The sequence below is a fragment of the Pteropus medius genome, unplaced genomic scaffold, assembly GCF_902729225.1.
Source record: "Pteropus medius unplaced genomic scaffold, Ma_sr-lr_union100, whole genome shotgun sequence".
Classification (NCBI taxonomy): Eukaryota; Metazoa; Chordata; class Mammalia; order Chiroptera; family Pteropodidae; genus Pteropus; species Pteropus medius.
Window position 1 is genome coordinate 9,002,783 of NW_024352783.1, and position 26,258 is coordinate 9,029,040.

General features: G+C 38.2%; 1 protein-coding gene across 6 annotated transcripts in view; it reads right to left on the reverse strand.

Annotated features, from left to right (window-relative positions):
• PRPSAP2 (phosphoribosyl pyrophosphate synthetase associated protein 2) overlaps positions 1–14,928 on the reverse strand; it is a 53,085-nt gene extending 38,157 nt beyond the window's left edge. Inside the window, exons 1-4 of one of the 6 annotated variants that reach the window (XM_039847523.1) lie at positions 14,725–14,860; positions 2,463–2,558; positions 2,070–2,220; positions 1,045–1,097 (exon numbers count right to left, since the gene is read on the reverse strand). In XM_039847523.1, coding sequence (XP_039703457.1) covers positions 1,045–1,097; positions 2,070–2,188 — 172 coding nt within the window. In that variant the 5' untranslated portion in view covers positions 2,189–2,220; positions 2,463–2,558; positions 14,725–14,860. Of the gene's footprint in view, positions 1–1,044; positions 1,098–2,069; positions 2,221–2,462; positions 2,559–13,802; positions 13,825–14,659; positions 14,679–14,724 lie in introns of those variants that run through there. The other 5 variants (XM_039847524.1, XM_039847525.1, XM_039847522.1 and 2 more) reach the window with 5 other exon arrangements.
• Between the last annotated feature and the right edge of the window lie 11,330 nt (positions 14,929–26,258).

Consider the following 26,258-nt stretch of genomic DNA (forward strand, 5'->3'; position numbering starts at 1 on the left):
AGTACTTCCTCTGCCCTCATTCAAGAACCTGGAGTGCGAACCTACCTCCTCCCAAGTCTTCCACCACAAGCTCTTCCTTTAGCCCTCCCTTCCAGACTAGACAAAGGACATCATCCAATTCCTTTTAGTAGCAGAATCTTCTTCAAAGTCTCCCTGCATATTTTCTTCAATTATATTTTTTTCCTACTGAAGCCACAAGGGGCAATTTGGAAGACAGGAAAGAGGAGGCAGTAATACAGAAATAAATAGGGAAGAGCAAATTTGTGCCTTTTCATCAAAGTCCCTTTTAAGTTCCATAATACTTAAGTACTAAACATAATCCGACAGTGGAAAAGGAAAGGGAACTAATATTTATTGTGTTACCTACTATGTGCCAAGAACTGTGTTAGGCATACAAATTATTGCTTTTAATGCTCAACCAGCCCTAATTATTTGCAGTTTAGAAAGGTTAAATAACTTGCTAAGGATAAGCTGTCTGACTCCCAAGCCCATGCAAGCTGCCTATCACCCCTGCTAGAATAATTTCACCATTACTACAAAAATTATAAAGGTTAAATAATATGTTTTTTACAATTTGAGATGCTTATGCAATGACATAAATCAATTAGCAAAAAATATTTCCAAACAAGATTTCATGATGTCTAACCTATAGCAGTTAACATAAAGGTAAAGAATAACAACTAACTAATGTTGTGGCCTCACAGGATTTACTCATCCCGCCTAAGGTGACATAAATTCAACCAACAGCTGAGCTAATGCTTCCATTCAGTCGACCAGCTGGTTCACGTATCTATGCAGTTTTTATTAAATGAGGTCTAAGTGCTGGCATTCAAGCCCACAGATGTGATCTGCCTCAAGGTTCTATATCTGGCTGGTATTAGTGGTGGTAAAACATCACTTTCACCAACCTTGCCTGCCTGGCTTTCTGCTAATGGAACTAACTGGACACTGAGACTAACTGTTTCAATAGAGAAGATGAAGGACTGAGCCAGAATGTCATATTCCACAAAAAGATCAATGTTATGCATGTCACAGATAGCTCACCTCTGTTAGGTTCCTGGTAAACCTGCACTTTGCCCATCTCCACCCCCAGCCGCCTAGAGAAGAGAGAGGGGGAAAAGCTGAAAATGTAATTGAATAGACTCTATATCTTTACTGTTTAAGGATGATTCATAAATTGATAAAAATGAAATAAAACAAAATGAAATGAGAGAGAGTCTTATTATAAAATTTAAAGTTAATATTAAATTGTACTGTCACGCCATTACCTAACCGCTCCCCCCTACCCTATGCCTACCCAAGAAGGTCTACATAGTTCTGCTGCAGGCCTCACTGACCATCTCCTTATACTCTCACCACCCCAACCATGTTCTTGAGATACACCAACACCTCCCGCTGCACACCATAGGGACTTTGAACCTGCTGTTCCCTCTGCCTGGAGGGCTCTGGCCCCAAACCTTCACTCAGTGATTCATTCAGGTTTCTTAATTCACATTCATCCCTTCAGTTTAAAAGGCACCTGAGCATTCAAGCTAAAACAGAACAACCCACCCGCCCATCAATTCACTAGTTTTTTCAAAGCATTATCACCATCTGAAATTATCTTGTTTATTTTGCTGACTTACTTCTTGTCTGGACCCCTACTAAATGTAAGAAGGATCTTCCCTAGCTGTTCACTGTTAATTCCTAATAACTAGATCAAGGCCTAGTACATAGTAAGGGTTCAATATTTATTTAATAAATAACTAAAATTATGCTGAACTATAATCTATAAATTATTTCCATATAGTATCCACTTCACTGTTTTTTATGCTCAAATAATTCTATGCATATGTAGCACCTAACACAATCCCTGGCACTCATGAGGAACTCAATAAACATCTGCTGAATGAATGTGTAGGGTGTTAAGATAGTTTACAAAAAAGCTAGCCCTAAATATATACAGGCGATATGCATATTAACTATAAAACATTTGCTGATTTCAAGTTGAACAATCAGTGCTAATCTGATTATCAAATTTAAAATAACACATAATGAATACAGATTTTAATGGTATAATTATAACTCACTCAGCAATTTTCTTTGAAAGCTCCATACATGATGAATTAGAATTTGCTGAAAACAACACCAGGCCTCCTTTGGTTATGTTCATCTTGGTTTCTAATTCAGGTGGCGCCACACAAAACATCAAAACCTTCTTGGTTTTCCAATTCTCAGAGCCTGGAAGAATATAAAACATATCAAAAACTGCCCTATAATATTAAATACACCTAAATGGACTTTTTAAAATAGCAAATAACATTAGCTGAAAAATTAGTTTTCATTATAATGGAATCTTTTATATTAAATATACATGGACAAATAAGAAGTCCACTTAGATTTAGGGTTCCAAATGTATGGAAATATGTTATCATATGATTTAATTAGTTTTTATGACCACTGGGAATAAATAACAAACTTACAAGAAAGGCGGAGCTGAAGAGCTCAGTGTTTTACTGTTTGCTGCTTAAAGTCAATTATGGACAACCTCCTTTTATTCTCTGACAACAAAATTCCTCCTGGATTAACACACAGAAAAATGGCAGAGCCATTAGCAAGGACATGGACTGATTGATCCTTAAACAATAAATAAGTGACCCGCCTATGCCCAGCTTTTCCTGTAATATTTGGTTATCATAAAACCTCCCCCTAGCCTTGCAGCCGTCTCTCAAATGCCCTGAGCCATGTCTAAAACTGATCTTGTCATCTGTTTTTCCTCAACTGGAACACAAGATTGACTATATAACTTTCCATCTTCCACTCTCTGGGCTGAGGGGATGCAACGGCAGCAATCTAATAGGCCATGGGGAAGGGAGGCACCTTCCCTGCAAACCCACTGCATTTCTGCAGTTGTATGTTTACTTAGGCTCTAGGAAGGCTTGTGGAGATTATGAGAGGGCTGAAGCTAAGCAGATCTTCATTGTTATTCTTAAACTGCAATTACACAAGCAATTAAACACATTCTCCTTGTAAAAAAACAAACAAACAAACAAAAACAGAACCATGACAGTTAAGGCTACAGTCACCAGCCCCAATCCCCAGGCTCCTCCCCTTACCTCGCCGGTTCTTATTTGTTTGGTATGAACACCATCAGGCCTTTTATGCATTCACACACTTGAACCCCATAAAATATATGTATAAAAAATACATTTCTAACCAAAAAGGTATTGTACAAATCTATCTCTAATTTACTTTTTCATTATACAATAAATTTTGACAACCCAGGTTAGAAAATGAGATCCATTGTGTCCTTTTTAACTGCTGCCAGTATTCCATGGCACAAATATGCTAAATTTAGCAGGTTACTATCTTTAACAGGCCTCCTTGTGCCCGTGTGCGTGTCTCTGCAGTTACTGCAAGGAGAGAACACCGGGTCACGGGGATAGTGAAAATTATGGTCCCACCATCCATACAGAGTGCACCTCTTAAGAGGCATTCACAAAGGGGAATATGGATCACTACAATGGATGTACCTAAAACCTATAAATTAGAAACAGAAACGTGTGTGCAACTGACCAAAGACCTAAAGAGACCAAGGAGGACCACTGGTGTCTACCATGGAAAATAGCTTTGGAGCAGGATCAGCAAACCACGGCCCATAGGCCAAATCAGGTCCCTTCAAAAGTTATTTCTGTTAAAAAAACTGTGATGGAACACAGCCACACGCATTGTTTACAAACTATCTATTGATACAATGGTAGAGCTGAGTATATGCTGCAAAGCTTAAAATATTTATTATCTGGCCCTCTACAGAAAGTTTGTTGACCCCTACTTTACAACATAGTGTGGGCCAGAATGGCCATTATAAATTAAAGAAATAACATATTTAACCATCAATACTCAAGAGTTAGAAGAGATCTTAGGTGTGCTCTAACACCATCTATCAAACAATATATGTCTATATTTAAGAACAGAGTACGGGTTTGGAAAAGGAAATAAAAACAAAACTCATTCTGTAGTTATAAATATAGGCTTTGGAGTTAAACTCACGTTTGCATCTTGGCTCCCACTTCCCCTTAACTCACTTCAAGTCCTGGCATACATAAGTTACCTAACTTTTACTGGCTTCAGTTCCCTCTTTCACACAACTGTGAAATTGGGTTACTGTAAAACTAATTTCTGTATAGCACCTAACATTGTGCCGCACATATAGGATATGCTTGGTAATTACAAGCTACATATGTATCAACTTACAGTAGTTTGGTTATCTACCGAACAAGTACAGTAATATGTATGAGGCGGCAATCTTTTCACATCCCCCCCCCACCACCAAATTCCAATACGAAGTATAAGCATTTTTAAGAGGACTTCGAACACTTAGAACAAAAGTATCTGAGGGGTAGGAAGAGAACTTAGAGGTAATTCAGCCCAACTACAGGACTCCTGCCAAAAAAACCACTCCACAGATGCTTAAACAGCCACAAGAGCCTGATGCCCACATCCTGAGAACCCATGCATTCCAAATTCTTCCTTAGAACACACTAAGATTCCGCTCCCTGGAGCCTCCCCCACTGGTCCTTGTCATTTCCTTGAAGATTTATAGGAAATATCAAATTGCTTTGCCATAGGACAGTTCTCAACCTATCTCAAGATGGCTCTCTTCTCTGTATTCTCTTCTCCAGGCTATTTCCTTATCTGAGCCTGTCTTTATCTATCATGGTTTAAATGCTCTTCATCACTCTGGCTGTGATCTCTGAAGTTCCAATCTTCAGATAGTAGGTTTCTATAATCAAAACTTAACCTATCCTCAAAATGGCACAGGCAGGGAGTTCAACTGGAAATGGTTATCAATAGTGATGTTCTGTGACTATTCATTTCACAAAAAGTTCAAACATAAGGACTGTAGCTAGTTTTAGTTCTTCTTTCTCCTGTTGGAAATTCAGGTTGTGCTCTCTACCAAGCTTCAAGAAAAGTGAGCTTTAAAGATTATCCTCAGAAACATGATAAGCACCAGGATAGGGCTGGCAGAAGGTTCATTAGCATAAGCTTTAATGTAAAAATGAAGAATAAAGAGAACACTCTCAGACTTCCCAAGACTCTGTGCTTGCCTACTCCCACGACCACATCAAAATTACAACTAAATTATAGAATAACTATTATAGAGAACACCTGAAGACTAGCTGAACAGAATTCCTATAACTAAGGATATAAAAGACAAGCCACATCTAGACTGGTTGCGGGACTGGGGGGTGGGAATGTAGACCAGGCAGATCCGACAAACACTTAGAACAAAAGTATCTAAGATCTTAGAGGTGATAATCAGATCTTAGAGGTAGTAATCAAGAATCAGGAGGGATATCTCCGATGCAGAGGTCCTCCCTGAGGAGCGAGGGGTCCCAGCCCCACACCAGGCTTCCCAACCCAGGGTATCAGTGCCAAGAAAAGGAGCCCCATAACATCTGACTGTGAAAACCAGCAGGGATTGTGTCTGAGAAAGACAAAGGTCTACTAGAGATCAAGGTGCTTCTCTTAAAGGGACCGTGCACAGATTAACTCACTCACAAATCCACTTGCTCTGAGCTCCAGAGCAGGGCCAGCAGCTCAAAAAGCACCAGGGACATACGTGGAGGAACTAAACTGACTAACTTCAGGATGAAGGCTGGAGAAGCAGGGATCAAGGCAACTGTCTCTGAGGATGGAAGTGTGGGCAGGCACAACTGTTCCTTTTATGAATTTTCCTTCTACCCAGCCAGCAGGAGCAGGTGGGCACCAAATCTGTTTCTTCATTAACCTGGCTAACACCACGCACCCTGCTCTGGTGATTCCCTGGGTCTCCATCCAACTGTGAGCAAGGCCAGAGTTTCTTCCAGTGGCTCCTCTACTCAAGTGGCCTGCCTCAGCTCACATTGCAGACTTTCCCCAAATCTCTGAAAGGTCAACAAATCCCCAAAACAAGCAGCAGCCAGCCTTGGCATGCCTTGTAGCTCTTGCTAAGCAGCTGTAAGCCCAGCAAAAGCAGCGACTGGTCACTTGTGTTGTAATTTCCATGAAGTGGCCCCAAGTCTGGCATAAGCAGCAGCCAGTCGTGCCTTGGACTGTAGCTTCAAATAAGCAACCACAAGCCCAGCACAAGTGGCAGCTGGCCTCGAATCATAGCATAAACTCTCCTAAGTACCTCTAAGCCAACACAAGTGGCAACCGACCACAGATCATTTTGTAGCTCCTATCAAGAAGCCCCAAGCCCAGCACGCGCAGCAGCTGAACTTAGCTGTACCAGAGCCCCTCTCAAGAGGCTCCAGAACCAATATATCATCCATTGGCTGTCTTCATACCACACCAGAGCAACATACAACCAGCTCCACAAATGATACACCCAAAGAGCAGATTTGGCTGACACCAGAGCACCACTAAAGTGACTCCTGTCCCATGGGGTCAGCCCCTTGCACAACAGCTTGTCTGCTGTAGTCACAGTCAGCCCTCACGGCCAGTTAACTTGAGGGTTAACCCCATCCACTGATGTGTGAACAGCAATCAAGTCTCAACTACAAAAGGAAGGCATGTACAACCCACACAGGGGACACCTCTGGAGCACCAACTCAGGTAACCAGGGAAATTGTGCCACTGGGCCCCACAGGACACCTTCTACATAAGGCCACTCTGTCAAGGCCGGGAAACATAGCAGATCTATCTAACACATAGAAACAAACACAGAGAGTCAGCTGAAATGAGGAGACAAACGTGTACCAAATAAGAGATGAGGAGAAAACTCCAGAAAAAGAAATAAACAAGATGGAGACACACAGATTGAAAGTAAAAGGATGGAAAAAGACATTTGTGCAAATGAAAACAACAAAAAAGCCTGGTAGCAATACTTATATCAGACAAAAGAGACTTTTAAAAAAGGCTATAACAAGAGACAAGGGCATTTCATAATGATAAAGGGATCAATCCAACAAAGGAATATCTCTTATAAATATTTATACATCCAAGACAGGAGCACCCAAATATAAAAGGCAAATAGTGACACACATAAGGGAAAGATAGACAGTAAGACTAAATACTATAAGACTTTAACACTCCATTGACATCAATGAATAGATCATCCAGATAGAAAATCAACAAGAAAACAGTGGCCTTAAATAATACATTAGACTAGATGAACTTAATTGATATTTTTAGGATTTTACTGAAAAGCAGCAAAATATACATTCTTTTCAAGAGCACAGGGAACATTTTCCAGGATAGACCACATATTAGGTCACAAAACAAGTCTCAATAAATTTAAGACTGAAATCATATCAAGCATCTTCTCTGATCACAATGGTACAAAACTAGAAATCAATTATAAGAAAACTGGAAAACACACAAGCACATGGAGGCTAAGTAATATGCTACTAAATAATAAATAGATTAATAAGATCAAGGAAGAAATCAAAAGATATCTTGAGACAAATAAAAAGGAAAATACAACTCCCCCCGCCAAAAAATGGGACAGAGCCAAAGCAGTTCTAAGAGGAAAATTCATAGCAATATAGGCTTACCTCATGAAACAAACATTCCAAATAAACAACCTAACCTTACACCTAAAGGAACTAGAAAAGAATAAAGACCAAAGTGAGTAGAAGAAAAGAAATAATAAAGATCAGAGTGAAAATAAATGAAATGGAGTCTAAAAAACCAAGAAAAGATCAATGAAATCAACAGCTGTTTCTTCGAAAGGATAAACAAAATTGATAACTTTTAGCCAGACTCATCAAGGAAAAAAGAGAGATCCCAAATAAATAAGAAATAAAAGAGAGAGAAGTGATAACCAACACCACAGAAATACAAAGGATTATAAGAAAATACTACAAAAAATTATGTCCCAACAAATTGAACAATCTAGAAGAAATGGACAAATTCCTAGAGCTATACAATCTTTGAAGACTGGTTCAGGAAGAAAAAGAAAATCTGAACAGACCAATAACTACTAATAAAATTGAATCAGTAATCAAAACACTCCCAACAAACAAAAGCCCTGGACTAGGTATCTTCATAAGTGAATTTTACCAAACATTCAGGTAAGAATTAATACCTATTCCTTTCAAACTATTCCAAAATTTGAAGAGAAGGGAGACTCCCAAACTCATTTTAAAATGCCAGCAATACCTTGATACCAAAACCAGACAAAGACATTACAAAAAAAGAAAATTATACACCAATACCCCCAAAGAACATAGATGCAAAAATCTTCAACAAAATATTAGCAAACCAAATTCAGCAATACATTAAAAAGATTATACACCATGATCAAGTGGGATTTATTCCGAGGATGCAACTTTGGTTCAATATCTACAAATCAATTAACTTGATACATCACATAAAGTAATGGATAAAAACTATATGATCATATCAAAAGATGCAGAAAAAGAATTTGACAAAATCTAATATCCATTTATGACCAAAACTCTCAGCACAGTGGGGACAGAAGGAACATACCTCAACATAGTAAAGGCTACAGATGACAAACCCACAGCTAAAATCATACTCAACGGTGAAAAGCTAAAAGCCTTTTTTTTAAGATCTGGAACAAGACAGCAATATCTACTTTTACCACTTTTGTTCAACATAGTATTGGAAATCCTAGCCACGACAATCAGACAAGAAAAAGAAATAAAAGGTAACATAATATACATTCTTATACTGGAAATAAAGAAGTAAAACTGTCATTTGCAGTTGACATGACACTATATGAGAAAACCATAAAGATTCCACCCCAAAAAACTATTAGAACTCATAATTGACTTCAGTAAAGTAGCAGGATAAAAAAATTAGTATTCAGAAACCAGTTGCATTTTTATACACCAATAATTAACTATCAGAAAGAGAAATTAAGAAAACAATCCAATTTACAATTGTATCAAAAGAATAAACTACTACTAACAGAACTAAAGGGAGACACAGACCAAAACACTATCATAGTAGCAGACCTAAAATATCCCACTGTGGGATATGGACAGATCATCCAAACAGAAAATCACATTAGACCAACTGGACATAACTGACATTTACAGAGTCTTTCATCCCAAAACAGCTGCTTATACATTCTTCTCTAGTGTACACAGAACATTCTCAAGGACTGACCACATACTGGTACACAGAGATAGCCTCAACAAATATGAGGATTGAAATCATACCAACTATATTCTCAGATCATGCTTTAAAGCTAGAGATAGACTATAAAAAGAAAGCAGGAAGAACCACAAATATATGGAAATTAAACAATATGCTACTGAAGAATACCTAGGTCAAAGAAGAAATAAAAAGAGAGATCCAGAGATATATAGAAACGATTGATAATGATAGTACAACATATCAAAACTATCGGGACACACCAAAAGCTGTAATAAGAGGAAAGTCCATATTATTACAAGCCTATCTCAAAAAACAAGAACAAGCCCAAATAAACAACCTAATACTTCATCTTAAAAAACTAGAAAAGGAAGAACAAGTCAAGCCTAAAATCAGCGGAAGGAAAAAAAATAAATCAAAATTAGAGCAGAATTAAATGAAATTGAAAACGAACAATAAGTAGAAAAACGTAACAAAGAGCTGGTTCTTTGAGAAGTTTAATAAAATTGACAAACCCCTGGCTAGACTCACTAAAGAAAAAAGAGAAAAGACACAAATAAAATCAGGGATGAAAGAGGACAAATTATGACAGACACCACAGAAATACAAAGGATCATACAAGAATACTATAAAAAAGTATACGACACCAAATTTAATAACCTAGAAATAATGGACAAGTACTTAGAAAGATACAATCATCCTAGACTGAATCAAGAACTAGAAAATCTAAATAGACCTATCAGCAGCATAGAAATTGAAACAATCATCAAAAATCCACCAAAAAGTAAAAGTCCAGGACCAGATGGCTTCACCAGTCAATTCTACCAAATATTCAAAGATTTAATAACTATTCTCCTCAAACTCTTCCAAAAAATCGAAGAGGAGGCAATACTTCCCAACACCTGTTGAGGCCAGTATATTACCCTGATACCAAAATATGGTGACGATAACACACAAAAAGAAAACTACAGACCAGTATCTCTCATGAACACAGATGCAAATATCCTAAATAAGATACTAGCAAACCAAATACAGCAACACATTAAAAAGATTATACACCATGATCAAGTGGGCTTCAACTCAGAGGCATAGGGATGGTTCGACATATGCAAATTGATTAATGTGATACACCACATAAACAAATTAAAAAATAAGAATTATATGATTGTATTAATAGATGGAGAAAAGCCTTCAACAAGATACAGCATCCGTTTGTGATCAAAACACTTAACAAAATCGGTACAGAAGGAAAGTGCCTTAACATAAGAAAGGCCATATATGACAAACCCTCAGCCAACATTATATCTAATGCTGAAAAACTAAAAACCTTCCCTCTAAGATCAGGAACAAGGCAATGCTGTCCACTATCGCCACTCTTGCTCAGTATAACGTTGGAGGTCCTCGTTAGTGTAATCAGGCAAGAGAAAGATATAAAAGGCATCCAAATAGGAAATGAAGAAGTCAAACTGTCACTATTTGTGGATGACATGATTCTCTATATAGAAAACCCTAAAGACTTCTAAAGAACTACTAAAAACAGTAAGCAAATACAGTAAAGATTCTGGATATAAAATGATGTTCAAAAATCCACAGTGTTCCTATACTCTAATAATGAAGTGTCAGAAAAAGAAATGGAAGAAATAATTTATTTTGCAATTGCAACAAAAAGAATAAAATAAATTCCTAGGAATAAATTTAATGAAACATGTGAAGGACCTATATAATGAAAACTATAAGACCCTATTAAAAGAAATCAAAGAAGAAGAATATACAAAGAAATGGAAAGTAATTCCGTGTTCTTGGATTGGAAGAATCAACATAGTTAAAATCACCTTACTATCTAAAGCATTATACAGATTTCATGCAAACCCCATCAAAATCCCATCATCATTTTGTAAAGAAATAGAACAAAAAATCATCAGATTTGTATGTAAGCACAAAAGACCCCTAACTGCCAAAGCTATCCTCAGAAAAAAGAACGAGGCTGGAGGCATAACTCTGCCCAACTTCAAATTATGCTATGAAGTGACAATAATCAAAATGGCATGGTATTGGCAGAAAAAAACACACAGACCAGTGGAAAGAATCGACAGTCCAGAAAGAAACCCATGTTTATGTGGGCAAATAATTTGCGACAAAAGAGCCAAAAAGAAAAGAAAGCCTCTTCAATAAATGGTGCTGGGAAAACTGAGAAGCAATCAGCAAAAGAATGAAACTAGACTGTTGTCTATCACCACACACCAAAATTAACTCAAAATGGATTAAGGACCTGAATATAAGACCTGAAACAATAAAGTGCATAGAAGAAAACAGAAGAACTAAACTCATGGTCCTTGGACTTAAAGAAGATTTTATGAGTTTGACCTCAAAGGCAAGGGAAATAAAAGCAAAAATAAATGAATGAGACTATATCAAACTAAAAAGCTCTGCACAGCAAAAGAAACTATCAACAGGTAAAGAGATGACCATCTGAATGGAAAAATATATTTGCAAGAAATGCCTCTGATAAGGGCCTAATATCCAAAATATACAAAGAACTCATACAACTCAATAACAACAAAAAAAATGATCCAATCAAAAAATGGGCAGAGGATCTCAACAGACAGTTCTCTCAAGAAGATATACAAATGGCCAACATATGAAAAGATGTTCAACATTGCTAGCTATTACGGAAATGCAAATCGAAACCACAATGAGATACCATCTCACACCTGTTAGAATAGCTGTTATCAACAAGACAAGTATTAACAAATGTTGGAGAAGATGCAGAGAAAAAAAAGCCCTCATACACTGCTGGTGGGACTGCAAATTGGTACCCTCAGGCACTGTTGGTGAGACTGTAAATTGGTGCAGCCACTATGGAAAACAGTATGGAGTTTCCTCATAAAATTAAAAACAGACCTACCATAGGACCCAGCAATTCCATTTGTGGATTTTTATCCAAAGAATAATAAACACTAATTAGGAAATGTATATGCAGCACAATGTTTATTACAGAATTATTACAATAGCCAAGATATGGAAGCAACCTAAGATGAAAGAATAAAGATGTGGTACATATATACAATAACTATTATTCAGCAAAAAGACTGAAATCTTGCCATTTGTTTTACGCTAAATGAAATAAATCAGAGTAAGACAAATACTCTTAGATTCCACAAATAAGTGAAATCATGGGTGAAAAAGGTAAAATGGATTAAGATGTACAAATTGACAGTTACTAAAATAGTCACAGGGATATAAAGTACATCAAAGGGAATATAGACAATAATATTGGAATAACTATGTATGGAGTCAGATGGGTAATAGATTAATTCATAAGGTATATAAAAGTCCAATCACTATGTTGTACATCTGAAACTAATATGACTGTCACCTGTAAATGAAAAATAAATTTAAGAATCACACACACATATACACATACATACACACACATAAGAGAACATTTCCATTTCTCTCCCCATAAACTATAGTTGCTTTTACATTTTCCTAAATTTATTGAGAATGTGAGAATTATTTATAACACACATATATAAAAAGATTCTTTTCAGAGAATCTCAGCATCTTTAAAAAAGCAAATCGTACTCCTCTTTGAATGAGATTTAACAACTGTTAAGTTTCATAAATGAAACCACATTGAAAAACCACTTGCTTTGGACAGGCTAGTAATCATTTCAAAACCACCCATCCATATTTCAGATGAGGAAGGCTTGTATTAAATTCAAGTCTTGCTTTCCCTCTTAAGTATTTACTGTGTAAAACACCTTCTATCTAAATATGGCTAGAGTAGGAATGTGATGAGTTAGCCTTCAATAGCTACTAGTTACCAGGCCTTGGGCAGGTCACTTGGCCTTGCAGACCTCAGCTTTTCCCTTCCTGACAAGAGATAGACATTTGGTAGAAACAGCTTCCCCAACCAGAACTTAAAGTCCAAAACAACAGAGGTGTTTTGTTTTCTTTCTACTATTATATTCTCTACTGTATACCTAGAACAGCACCTAGGACATGGTAGAAGCTCAGCAAATGTTTGTTAAATGTCTATTAATAAAGCCTGACCTCACAGAGTTGCAATGATTAATAAATAGAATTGAAAGTAGTTTCCAAACTAAAAGGAATCACAGAATAAAGAATTATTATTTTTATTAGTGATGTACCTCAAAGAAAAGCTGTTTTTAATGTCAGCATTAAAGAGAATTAGAACAGCAAAACCTAAATGGAATTAATCTTCTATGCCTCTATGATCCCAGGCACTTTGCTCTTCTCTCCATCAGTACGTTTTCTTATGGCTAACACCATTTTCTGAACGCTCTGAATTCTTAGGACAACTCAATAAAGCAGGTACTAGAAGGAGACCCATTTTAAACATGAGGGAAGTGAAGCTTGGAGATGAAGAAACTTATTGGAGGCTGCATGGGTCTCTAAGCAGCAGACATTATTCCAGTTTCAGTCTGATTTCTCATACAGACAGTTGTATGCAACAGCAGGCTGCACAGCCTCTTTCCCAACACCATGATAAATAGCTTGACACCCCACTGAATTCTGCATTAGTTAGTGGAATTGGTCAAATATCCGGATTTTGAAAAACACTGATTGTAAACATATCTTGTTTGGAAAACAGTTTCTATCAAGTGCCAGAGAGAGAACACATAACTTTGATTCAGTATTTCCCATTTGGGAATTTATTCCAAGGAAAGAAAAGGCTGTATACTCACTCAATAATAGTCACTCACTGCACGATTTAAGAGGAGGAACACTGGATACATGGAAAGGTTCCATAATGGAGTAGTTAAGTAAAACTCTAAATATATAATCAATATTTTAAAAACTGTAAATATTCGGAACTATGTAAAAGTGCTGTTAGTGAATAAGAGCAGCATAGAGTCTCTAATCAAAACTGTGTAATAATGGTACAGCCCAGGACAGGGCAAGAATACAGACAAGGGTATGTATGACTCAGTGGGTTTCATAATGTGGGATTAATTTTTATTTGTGCATCTAAATTTTTTTAACTTTAGAAATCACGCTTCCTCATGTCCCAAATTCCCATACCGCATTTCTTTTGTTTCTTACAAAAAGCTAAACACCCAAACTGCTTCAACATTAAAATGAAGGAAAATCTGTCATTAATGTAATATATTGGGGAAAAACGTTTTAAAGCAGAATATCTAAAAATTACATCGAAGTCTTCCCTCAACCTCTGCTGGGTGAACTCTTGAGTGGCATAAAAACATCGTTTGGGGGTGGTATAGAAATGTCCGCGATTAGCAAGGCCAGTCAAATTAAAATTAGAGGCCCTGTCGGATTGGGAATCGGTGATGACAGAGTTTGAGGCTTGTTTAGCTGCCCAGCCGTAGGTCCCATAATCAGGGCTTAACATCGGCGCCAGAAGAGGGGTAGCCCCCAGGCCTCGCGCCAGGCCCAGGCCCCGCGGACCCGGACAGGAGAGGAGGGAGGGAGGAAGCAGCGGCGGTGGCGAGGCCGAGGGTCTCCGGGCTGCATTCCCTAGCCGCCGCCCTGAGACCGCGACCCGTCCGCCAGCCGGCGCCGAGGGACTCCCCGCCCCTTGCACCTGCGTCCCCAATGCGGAGCCCGCTGGTCCACGCCGCCACTCGTTGCTGGCCCCCGCCCGCCTACCTGGCCCCGACCCCAGCCCTGGCCCCGTCGCAGCCTCGGCTGTTGAAAGAAGAAAGGACCGGGTCTCCAGGCGACGTCTCTTAAGAGCAAAATGGCGACTCCATGCGCAAGTAGGACGTCTGCAGAGACTGCGAGGCCTGTGGGCGGGGCCGCAAGCGAGGCAGGGGGCGGGGCCAGGAGCTGGAACGGCTGAGGCACCTGGCTCCGGGCTGTGGGCGTGGCCCGCCGAGAGAAAGGAAAGGCGCTTTCTGGTCTGGCCTGAGAAGGGGCACAGGCTAGCGCAAGGGGTGGGGAGATGGGCGGGGCCGTGCCTCATTGCCCGCGATGCTGCTAACCCCACGACAGCTGTGAAAGCGAAAGGCAGGTTTCAAGGAATTTGAGTGTGCACTGAGTATGATGTTTGGAATTACAAATGTCTGGGTTCAAGTTTTCAGTGGCCTGTAACCTTGGGCACAGTCACTTCTCTCTGGGACTCTATTTCCTCACTTGAAAAATAGATATGATAGTACCACCCATCTCATAGGGTGGTTGTGCCGATTAAATGAGGTAACACCTGCAGAGCTTTCAGCAGTTCCTGGCATATAATAAACGCTCAGTTATTATTATTGTTTGCTTTATTGCCCTTTCTTCTTTTATTATAAAGGAATTGTGCTTTTGATATCTATTGCATGAATTCTTTATAATTTAAGTATGTTTACTCTTTATTATATTTGTAACATAATAATAGCAAACACATATGTAGCACTTACCCTGTGTCAGGCCAGGTTCTCTTAAGTGCTTACCATCTGTTAAGCGTAACAAGAGTATGAGGCAGGTATTATTGTTATTTCCATTTTAATAGTTGTGAGAATTGAGACACCGACGTTAAATAACTTGCCCAATGACAAAGTGGACAAGAATTTCAATCCAGACTGCCTGCACCAACGTCTGTACTAGGCTAACCCCTATACTGCACTGCAACTCCGATTCTGTTTTTGATTTTTCACAAGAGTGAGGTATGACGTAATTCATCTGTGGTTGTGCAGCTAGCTAGAAGCAGCTAGTCCTCAAAGTCCAACCTTGTGCTTCCTTATTTTACAGTTGAGGAATACAAGCATCTCAATTCATGAATTATAGTTTAGGTGATACGTCAAGAAATGAAGTCATTTAAGATATTTCCTTTGCCTAATAACTATATAGGAACACACCTCTGCAAAGAAATAGGCCTCCGAGCCCACTGATAAATTCGCGTGACAAAACTGAATCCCTCCCAGCGGAATTTTGTTGGGTTTACTTCACTTCTACGCTCTGATCTAACTCCGGACCCACCCCACCTACCCGGTTTGCTGGCTTTGGCTCCACAATGCACATATGTAGGCATGTGATTGTATCTGACCAATCAGAGGAACTCATCCTTTTCAGCTCGCTGATTCCCTCCAAGGAGCCAATCAAAGCATACAAGACACAGTCTCCCGCAGAGTATAGAGCTGTGCCTTAGAGGCTTGCTCTTCTGCAGCGCCTGTCAGCATACCAGGAGGGGAACCGCAGAGAGATGCTGAGACAGGGAGAGGGAAAGATATAGATGGGCCCAGTTGAATTTAAGCTTGAAGTCAGTAGGTCCCTGGAGTTTTCAATTACGGGAGCCAGTAAAGTCCTCCCCTCAACTCTCTGAAGCCACTGTGAATTGGGTTTCTATCATTGGCCAGTTCTCTCCCTTACTTCTCATTGTTCTTTCTCACCAGCTTGGTCCTCCATTCCTGAACTGTAGGGCCCTGGCACATACCGTGCCTACCTCTAGAAATGCACTCCCTCCTGCAGTCCTCTCCTCCATTAACTCCTACTTAAACTACTCTCAGCTGAATCGTCATTTTCAAGTCTTCCTTAAATCACTCCCACCCTCCCCCAAGAAACCTATTTCCCATACTTTTCCTTCATTAAGCTTATTATGGTTGCTAATTATTGCTATTTATGTATTTATTTGGATGATTGTTTTATAAATATCTTCATTGACTACAAGCCCCATGCAAGCAGGCCCTTTGTCTATTCTGCTGATCACTGTTTCCCAATACCCAGCACCTTGCCTGGCACGAGTATGATACTCAAGAAATGTCTGTAAAATTAAGGATCTCGGAATTACCCCCTCCAAGCACAGAATTATTCAGGCATACCTCGTTTTACTGTGCTTCACTTTATTGTGCTTTAAAGATATTGCTTTTCTTTTTTTACAAATTGAAGGTTGGTGGCAACGCTGCATAGAGCAAATCAATCTGTGCCATTTTCCCAACACCATTTGCTCATTTTGTGTCTCTGTGCCATATTTTATTAATTCTCACAAATTCTAACTTTTTCATTATTATTATATTTGTTATGGTCATCTGTGATCAATGACCTTTGATATTACTATTATATTGTTTTGTGGCACCAGGATCCATGCCCATATAAGATGGCAAATTTAGTTGATAAACATTGTGTGTGTTCTGACTGCTTCACCATCCAGCCATTTTCTCTCTCATCTTGAGCCTCCCTATTCCCTGAGACACAACAACATTGAAATTAGGCCTTACGATGGCTTCTAGGTGTTCAAGTAAAAGAAGAGTCGTACATCTCTCACTTTAAATCAAAAGCTTAAATATTTGCTTAGGGAGGAAAGCATGTTGAAAGCCAAGACAGGCCAGAAGTTTGGCCTTTTGCACAAAGCAGTTAGTCAAGTTGTGACTGCAAAGGAAAAGTTCTTGAAGTAAATTAAAAGTGCTACTCCAGTGAACGTAAAAATAATAAGAAAGTGAAACAGCCTCATTGCTGATGTGGAGAAAGTTTTAGTGGTCGAGATAGATGATCACCAGCCACAACATCCTCTTAAGCCAAAACCTAATCCAGAGCAAAGCCCTAACTCTCTTCAATTTTGTGAAGGCTGAGAGAGGTGAAGAAGCTGCAGAAGAAAAGTTGGAAGCTAGCAGAGTTTGGTTCATAAGGTTTAAGGAAAGTCGGCGTCTCCATAACATAAAAGTGCAAGGTGAAGCAGTAAATGCTGATGTAGAAGCTGCAGCAAGTTATCCAGAAGATCTAGCTAAGATGAAGGTGGCTACACTAAACAACATATTTTCAATGTAGACAGAACAGCCTTATATTGGAACAAGATGCTATCTAGGATTTTCATAGCTAGAGAGAAGAAGTCAATGCCTGGCTTCAAAGCTCCAAATGAAAGGCTAACTCTCTTGTTAGGGGTTAATATAGCTTGTGACTTTAAGTTGAAGCCAGTGCTCATTTATCATTTCAAAAATCTTAGAGCCCTTAAGAATTATGCTAAATCTGTTCTGCTTGTACTCTGTAAATGGAACAAAGCCTGGATGACAGTACGACTATTTAAAACATGGTTTTCTGAATATATTAAGCTCATTGTTGAGATCTACTACTCAGAAAGGTTTCTTTCAAAATATTATTACTCACTGACAATGCACCTGGTCACCAAGAGCTCTGATGGGTATGTACAACAAGATCAATGTTTTCATGCCTTCTAACACATCATCCACTCCGCAGTCCATGGATTGAGGAGTAATTTTGACTTTTAAGTCTTATTATTGAAAAAAATACATTTCATAAGACTATAGCTACCATACATAGTGATTCCTCTCATGGATCTGAGCAAAGTAAATCGAAAACATTCTAGAAAGGATTCACCATTCTTGATGCCATTAAGAACATTCATAATGCGTGGGAAGAAGTTGAAATATCAACACTAATAGGAGTTTAAAAGAAATTGATTCCAACTCTGATGAATGACTTTGGGGGATTCAAGACTCCAGTGGAAGGAGTAACTGCAGACGTGGTGGAAATGCCAAGAGAACTAGAATTAGAAGTAGAATCTGAAAATATAACTGAATTGCTGCAATCTCATAATAAAACTTTAACAAATGAGGAGTTATTTCCTATGGATGAGGAAAGTGGTTTCTTGAGATGGAATATACTCCTGGTGAAGATTGTTTAAAGGATTTAGACTATTACATAAACATGGTTGATATAACAACAGCAGGGTTTGAGAAGACTAACTCCAATTTTCAAAGAAGTTCTACTGTGGGTAAAATGCTATCAAATAGCATCACCTGCTACAGAGAAAGAATTTGTGTAAGGAAGAGTCAATCAACGCATCAAACTTCATAGTCATCTTATTTTAAGATGTTACCACAGCTACCTCAACCTTCATTAATCACCACCCTCCCTGACCAGTCAGTAGCCATCAACATGGAGGCAAGACCCTCCACCAGCAAAAAAGAACAAAAACTGTGACTCATTGAAGGCTCGGATGATGGTTAGTATTTTTCAGCAATAAAGTATTTTTAAATTACAACATATACATTGTTTTTTAGACATAATGCTCTTGCACTCTTAATAGTCTACAAGATAATGTGACCATAACTTTTATATGCCCTGGGACACCAAAAAATTTGTGTGACTCACTTTATTGTGATATTCACTTTATTGCGGTGGTCTGGGACCCAAGCCACAATATCTCCAAGGTATGCCTGTATAGTATTTACACCACACAGAGACAATATTTCTAAAATTTTATAAATTGGTTCTAGTGATCCAGTATGAGCTAGCTCCTGCATATCACTGCTTCCAGGGTTTTGCGGAAAAATGGCTGGTTCTTCATCAGTTTCTCCTCTCTGCAGACGGTTAGCTTGTAATTTCCTTTGTTTTCTTATATCAGATACCACTTTTCCACCCACCTTCCATTCTCCAAAGATTCTTTTGAAATCTGTCTTAATCTGATGTCTCATTTCCCATTCTCCTTATCCATACGATTAAGGCCATGGAAGTAAGCCATGGTGGACATCCAGTCCAGACAACGCAGCAGTGACTGCAGCCCCAGCCACCACCCACCTGCAACTGTATTTGAGATCCCAAATGAGAACCGCCCAACTGAGCCCAGTCAAACCACAGAAAATTGAGAGATGATAATAAAATTTTGTTATAGGGCACTGAGTTTGAAGATGTTTTGTTACATAGGTATGAGTAATGAGCAAGAAAGAAGCAGACCAGGATTTAAAGCCTGTGGTCAGTTCCATTCCAATGCAGTTTTTGGTTAGTCTGTTGCTACGCTCGATAATCCCTTGCCTATTTTCAGTTTTCAAACTCTTTGCATAATATGGAAGTGTTCAGCTTGCCTGCACTGCATCATTGACCATATTCAAGGGCCAAACCGCTGCACTTAGAATATGAATTATGATGCCCAAGCTAAAGACATTTCCCTTCAATATTTTCTTTAAAGGAAGGAGAAGAATCTTTCCTATAGTTTTATAGTAAAGATTATAGTTTTCAGCAGGGTATGACAGAAAATACAGACTTCTCCTTCATACGATTGTTGAAATAAAAATGCAGGGACTTGACTGTCAGTCGTTAAAAACAGGGTCTGCATCCTGCCTCCTCATTGAAGAAATGACCTGAGATAGATCCCTTCACCTAAAAATTGAGCACTAAGATTAGCAGCCCTATGGGGATTTGGGATGGGGAATGTGTTTTTTGTGGAGTTCATGAGTAAGAGGCCAACTAAGGAAGCTGTTTTGCAGCTGCATCTTCACCCTCACATATCTGGCCATCAGGAATGAATAAACAAGACTTTGGTTTTCTCCTAGGTGGAGGAGAATAGCAGCTTGTCTGGCCGTGGGAGGCTGCAGAGGCCAGGGGCCCGGTTACTACTCAAGGGGAACTTTGACGTTTCCATCATTGAATCCTTTCTCTCATCCTCTGGATTTTCTCCTTTTTCTATTTCCCCCTGAAAAGAAAAGAGCCAGATTGTCCTTTGCCATTATTAATATTTACATGTTGTAAAAAATTAAACAAAGAAAAAATTAAGAGATATTTGCCATTATCTCACCATGGAGAGATAACCACTCTTGCCATTTTTTAACCTCCCTTTTTAATTTTTTGCAACATAGTTTCATATTAATGAACTTAGGTCAGTACCATGAACTAAAGAGTACAGACTTGGGAACCAGACGGCCTGCATCCAAATTTCTTCTCCTCTCCTGACCAGCCATGTGACTTTGAGCAAGTTCCTTTTCCTCTCCACTGCTACTTCCACAACTATAAGATGGAAATGACCACAGCATCTACTTGTAAGGCTGTCATGATGACAGAGTGAGTTATTACCAGTCACACAGCTGCCAACCACTTTCTGTTAGCTATACTTATTATGAACTGTTTTTATATGAATGGACCATGACTTTTTTGTTTTACATGTGAAAAATAAATTAAATATATAGGAAATAGTATAATGAACCTCCAGGTAACCATGATTCGGCTTAAGCATTATCGCTTCACCCAGACCTCATATTATTTATCTATGGATGTTTCAGAATGCATTTCTAAATTTTAAGATCCTTTTTTTTTTTTTTTAAATGCCTACAACACCTGGTCTTCCTAGGTGATCTCCCATCCAAATACTAACCAGGCCTGACCCTGCTTAGCTTCCGAGATCAGACAGGGTGATCTAAATTTTAAGATTCTTAAAAAGACATAACCACAATATCATTAATATCACATAATTCCTTAATATCAAATATCTAATAAATATAGGAACTTTACTGATTGACTTGTAAAGTTGTTTTGTTGTTATAGTTGGTTTCCTTTTATCAGTTGGTTCAAGTCAGTATGCACACCAAGTTTCTTTAGAGGCTTCCCTTCTTTTTTTCCCTTGTAGTTTATTTGTTGAGGAAACCAAATCGTGTGTCCTGAGGATCCTCCATATATTGAATTTGCTGAATTCATCCTCCTGATGTCATAAACATGGTCCTCTGTCTCCTACATTGCTTGCGAGCTGGTAGTTAAACCTTGAGGTTTGATCCAATTCAGATTCAGCATTAGGACAAGAATATTTTATAGATGGTGTTGAGAACTTCTACCAGAAAGCATGCAGTGTCTGGTTGTCTCTTGTTTTGTGATGTTAGCAACCTCACTTACTAATACCTGCTCATCCAAAGTGTCTCAGGTTTATGCTTTGATGTGTAGCATTTGTGTTACTCCAAGTTTTGGACCATGACATTTTTAACCAATCTCTAATTCTGGGCGCTTTGTACTAATCTATACAACCTGTCTTTGCACCTTTGATAAGTATTTTCTCACATTAAATTTCTAGAAGTAAATTTATTTGGTCAAATGGTATGCCTTTTAAAATTGTGTCCCCCAGATATTTTGTACCAATTTACATTCTCACCAGGTAAGTGAAGAGTGCCCATTTCTCCTCATCCTCACCAACACCAGGCACTATCCATTTTTTAACACGGCCAGGTGGACAGTTAATGTTTCTTGGGCTTTTTCTTTTTCACCATGTAAATTTTGCTTTAATCTTAGGAAACAGTGAAATTTGCAGTTGGCCAAATAGAAGTTAATAGATTTTCTTTTTCCTATTAGTTTTAAAAGAGCACGAATTAAATGCAATCCTATTAAATATCTTGAAATAAATTTTGAAACTTAAAGTACATTGCTTTTAGGAATATCTTCACTAAGAGTGTTTACAACTTAGATTGTTTAAACATACAAATATAGAAAATGATCTTTGTCTCATTGTCTTTGTGTTTTGTCTCTTACCGCTCATTAGACAGAACTCTTTCCTCAATAAAGTCTAATAGAAAACAATGGTTATTTTTTCATTTTGCCTTCAGACAACTCTGATTTATTACACATTCACTTAAATGTTCACTGTCCTGTTAGAGCAATTTCCCATGCACTTCAGTGAAATTGATTAGTTTGACTACACCATTCTTATGTTCATATTGATATATTCCTATTATATTCTCATATTGATATATGTTTTCTATATTTTATATATATTAATCAAATGGGTCTATAAAATGATTTATTACCTTTTGCATTCTTCATATTTTCCTCTGAGAATTACAATGTACAGTAAAATTCTTTAGGTTCTAATAATGGGCCTTAAGAAAAACTTGATTTTGTATAATGAATTCAACATTTTTTTAAAAGACGAAAACCTAAAAAGCCTGCTTCATATTTATGTGGTTAAACTAGTTTCAGGAAAATAATTAAAGATGAAATTTGAAAGTTTTAAATATATAATTGAATACTGCTTATTTGAAGAATATTTAAAATCTTATTTTTCCCTCCATGACAAAATTATTCTTGTTTTAAAAAATTTATTTTTCAATTGCAGTTGACATACAATATTATATTAGTTTCAGGTGTACAACATAGTGATTAGACATTTATATAACTTACAAAGCGATCACCCTGATAAGTCTAGTACCCCTCTGACACCACATGGTTATTACAATATTATTGACTATATTCCCTATGATGTATGTTACATCCCTGTGATTATTTTTATAACTAGCAATTTGTGCACCTTAATCCCTTTACTCCTAGGCTTTTAAAATTATCTGTCCACATCAAGCGGCCTGTAACTACTCTAGCCACCTTGCTGGCTGACTTTCTTCATCTCTATTCATTAACTCAACAAATATCGATTGAGTACTCAGCGCATACCAGGCCCAGTTAGAGAGCTGGACTACATCACAGGGTGACAAAGTACCTACCTCATGAGATGACTAAGGGACAGATGAGCCACTGCATGCTAAGCAGTTAGCAAAGTGCCTGCTTTAGTACCCAACAAACTATCCTGTGTACGTGAGATCTTTATAAATAAATATAAAATATACATTTTATAAATATAGAAATGATATTATTACTATATATGACATTTATTATCATTTTACATATGATGATAATATTCCATATTATTGTGAACATTTTTAGCTATAAGAACTTAGAGATCATTTCTCTCTGACCCTCAGTTTTCTCATCCATAAATGGGCTAATGCCGCCTACCTCATGGCACTGTCAAAAGGACAGAATGAAACGACGTACTTATGGTGCCCGGGTGTAATAGAAGCCCCAGTGAGGTCAAGACAGCCCCCACACAGGCCCCCATGGCAGCCTCCTCCTGCTGACAGCATCCAGCCAAGATCTGGGACCTTGAGCCTTTTGCTGACATTCTATTCTCTGGAGCTGTTCCCCTCAGCACTGTTGGCTGACACTGGGCTGAATCACTAGAGCATTCACCATGACCTTTTTTTCGTTTCCATTATTGGAAACTTTGGAATTGAGGGCTGATGATCCCCCTATAAGCTAACCATCAACTCAACTCTACTAGGCCTCTCACAGTTAACGAAATGCATCTCCCAGGCCTTCAGCTTAGAGTCACAAGAAATACTCCCCAAACCATATTTCCCTGGCTCACCTCTCTAAATCCCTCCCTGTAACTCTAGGATGAAGCATCTTGAGCTGGAGTGTTGGGGTCCACTGACTCCCTTCCTCACCTGCACTGCCACTGCCCCAGCTGGAAAGCCGCTTTGCCAGAAACTTCTTCCCCTTCAGTAGAAGCCCTTCCCAGGGAAGCACCACATGGTAGTGCTGAGACTCTGGTCACTCATTCATATTTTGTATTTAGTTGAGATGGTAACAAACAGAAAGAACTTTTTTCCCCCATTCACGTTCTATCAGAAGTGTCTGTATGGTCAAACCTGCTAAAAATAAAGGAGTGGGTACTGATTGGTTTGCATAACTAAAAGTCCAAGGTAAAGTTTCTGGTAGAGCTGGATCCTGTGCTCAACTATCCCCATGGTTTTGTGGTTTTGTCTTTCTCTATCTTGAGGATCCCTCTGCTTTCTTCTTCAATAGTTTTTATTCTCAGACAAGCTATACCCATGTAGGAGCAACAGGGCTGCCAGACTTGCGGGCTCATATAAAACTTCATGCTTGTGGAGTCAGTAAGTACAAGGTCCTGGCTGGTCCAGATTCCTTCTCAATCTCTGATGAAGGACTCTAATGTCACACAGACATCACACGTGCCCTCAGATCTCACATGTACATGCAGACATCATACAAACTCAAAGATCTCCCATGTGGATGGCACACACATTCATGCATTATATGTGCAATCACACATTGCACACCCTCCTTACACAGATGTGACTCAATATTCACACAGATGTCTCACACACACTCAGATCTTTCCCACTTAGATATTACAGTCATGCAAATACCCACCTTCGGAGGGTTAACTCATTCAGATTTAATTTATATGTTACTTTTTTCAGGCACACACATACATCTTACATAAAGCTGGGAACTTCAAATCTGGTATGTAACCGAATGAAGTACTCTCATTCTCCTAAAATAGTGCAGAGTCTTTGTAAGTATGAAATACATTAAAATTTTAAAAACCTGCTTATTATCAAAGACACAGACTGAAAAAAAATTCACAATATGTATATCTAATAAAGGACTTATATCTAGAATATATAAAGCACTCTTGTAAGGTTCATTTCACACCAACTAGGTTAGCCATAATAAAAGTAATTAAAAAAAAAAACAACAGAAAATAACAAGTATTGGTGAAGATGTGGAGAAATCAGAACTCTCATATATTGCTGGTGGGAATGTAAAATGGAGCAGTCACTCTAAAAAACAGTTTGGCAGTTCCTCAAAAAGTTAAACATAGAGTTACCATATGACTCATCATTTCCGCTCCCCGCTCCTAGGTGGTATCTACCCAAAAGAATTGAAAACAGATATCTAAACAAATATTCAGATGCAAATGTGAACATCAGCACTATTCTCAGTCACCAAAGGTGGAAAACAGCCAAATGTCCAATAGATAAACAAGGTGTGGTCTATGCATGCAAAAAATATTACTCATTCATAAAAAGGAAATATGACACATGCTACAACATGGATGGACCTCAGAAACATTATGCTAAGAGAAAGAAGCCAGACACAAAAGACTATGTATTATATGATTCTATTTACATTAAATATTTAGGATAGGTAAATCCATAGAGACAGAAAGCAGATTGGTGTTGCTAGATGCTAGGAGAAAGGAGGATGGGAAACAACTGCCTAATGGTTATGGAGTTTCATTTCGGAGTGATGAAAATATCTTGAAACTAAAGAGGGTGCTGGTTGCACAATATTATAAAAGTACTAAATGTTACTGAATTGTACACTCTAAAGCGGGTAACAATTAAATATACATTATTTGAATTTCACCTCAAAAAATCTGTAGGAAGAAGGCAAATAATCCAATTTGCAAAACCAGCAAATGATTTACAGATGCTTAAATAAAGAAGCTATATGTGTGGCAAAAAAAAGCATGTGAAAAATGCTCAATATCATTAGTCTTCAGAGAAATGTAAATTAAAGCTTCAATGATAGACCAGTATATATGCATGAATGGCTAAGTTTAAGACTGACAATGCCAAATGTTGATGAGGATATCAAGGAACTAAAACACTCACATATTGCTGGTAGGGATCTAAAATGCTACAATCACTTAGTTTGGAAGATTCTTATAAAGTTAAACATTAAGCTATTATAAGACCCAGCAATCCCACTCCTAATGAAAAAAAAGTCTATCAAAAAACCTTGTAAGTGAATATGCACAGCAGCTTTATACATAGTCTCCCCAAACTGGAAACAACCCGTATGCCTTCAGCCAAGGAATAGGTACGATAGAATACTGCTCATGGATGAATGCC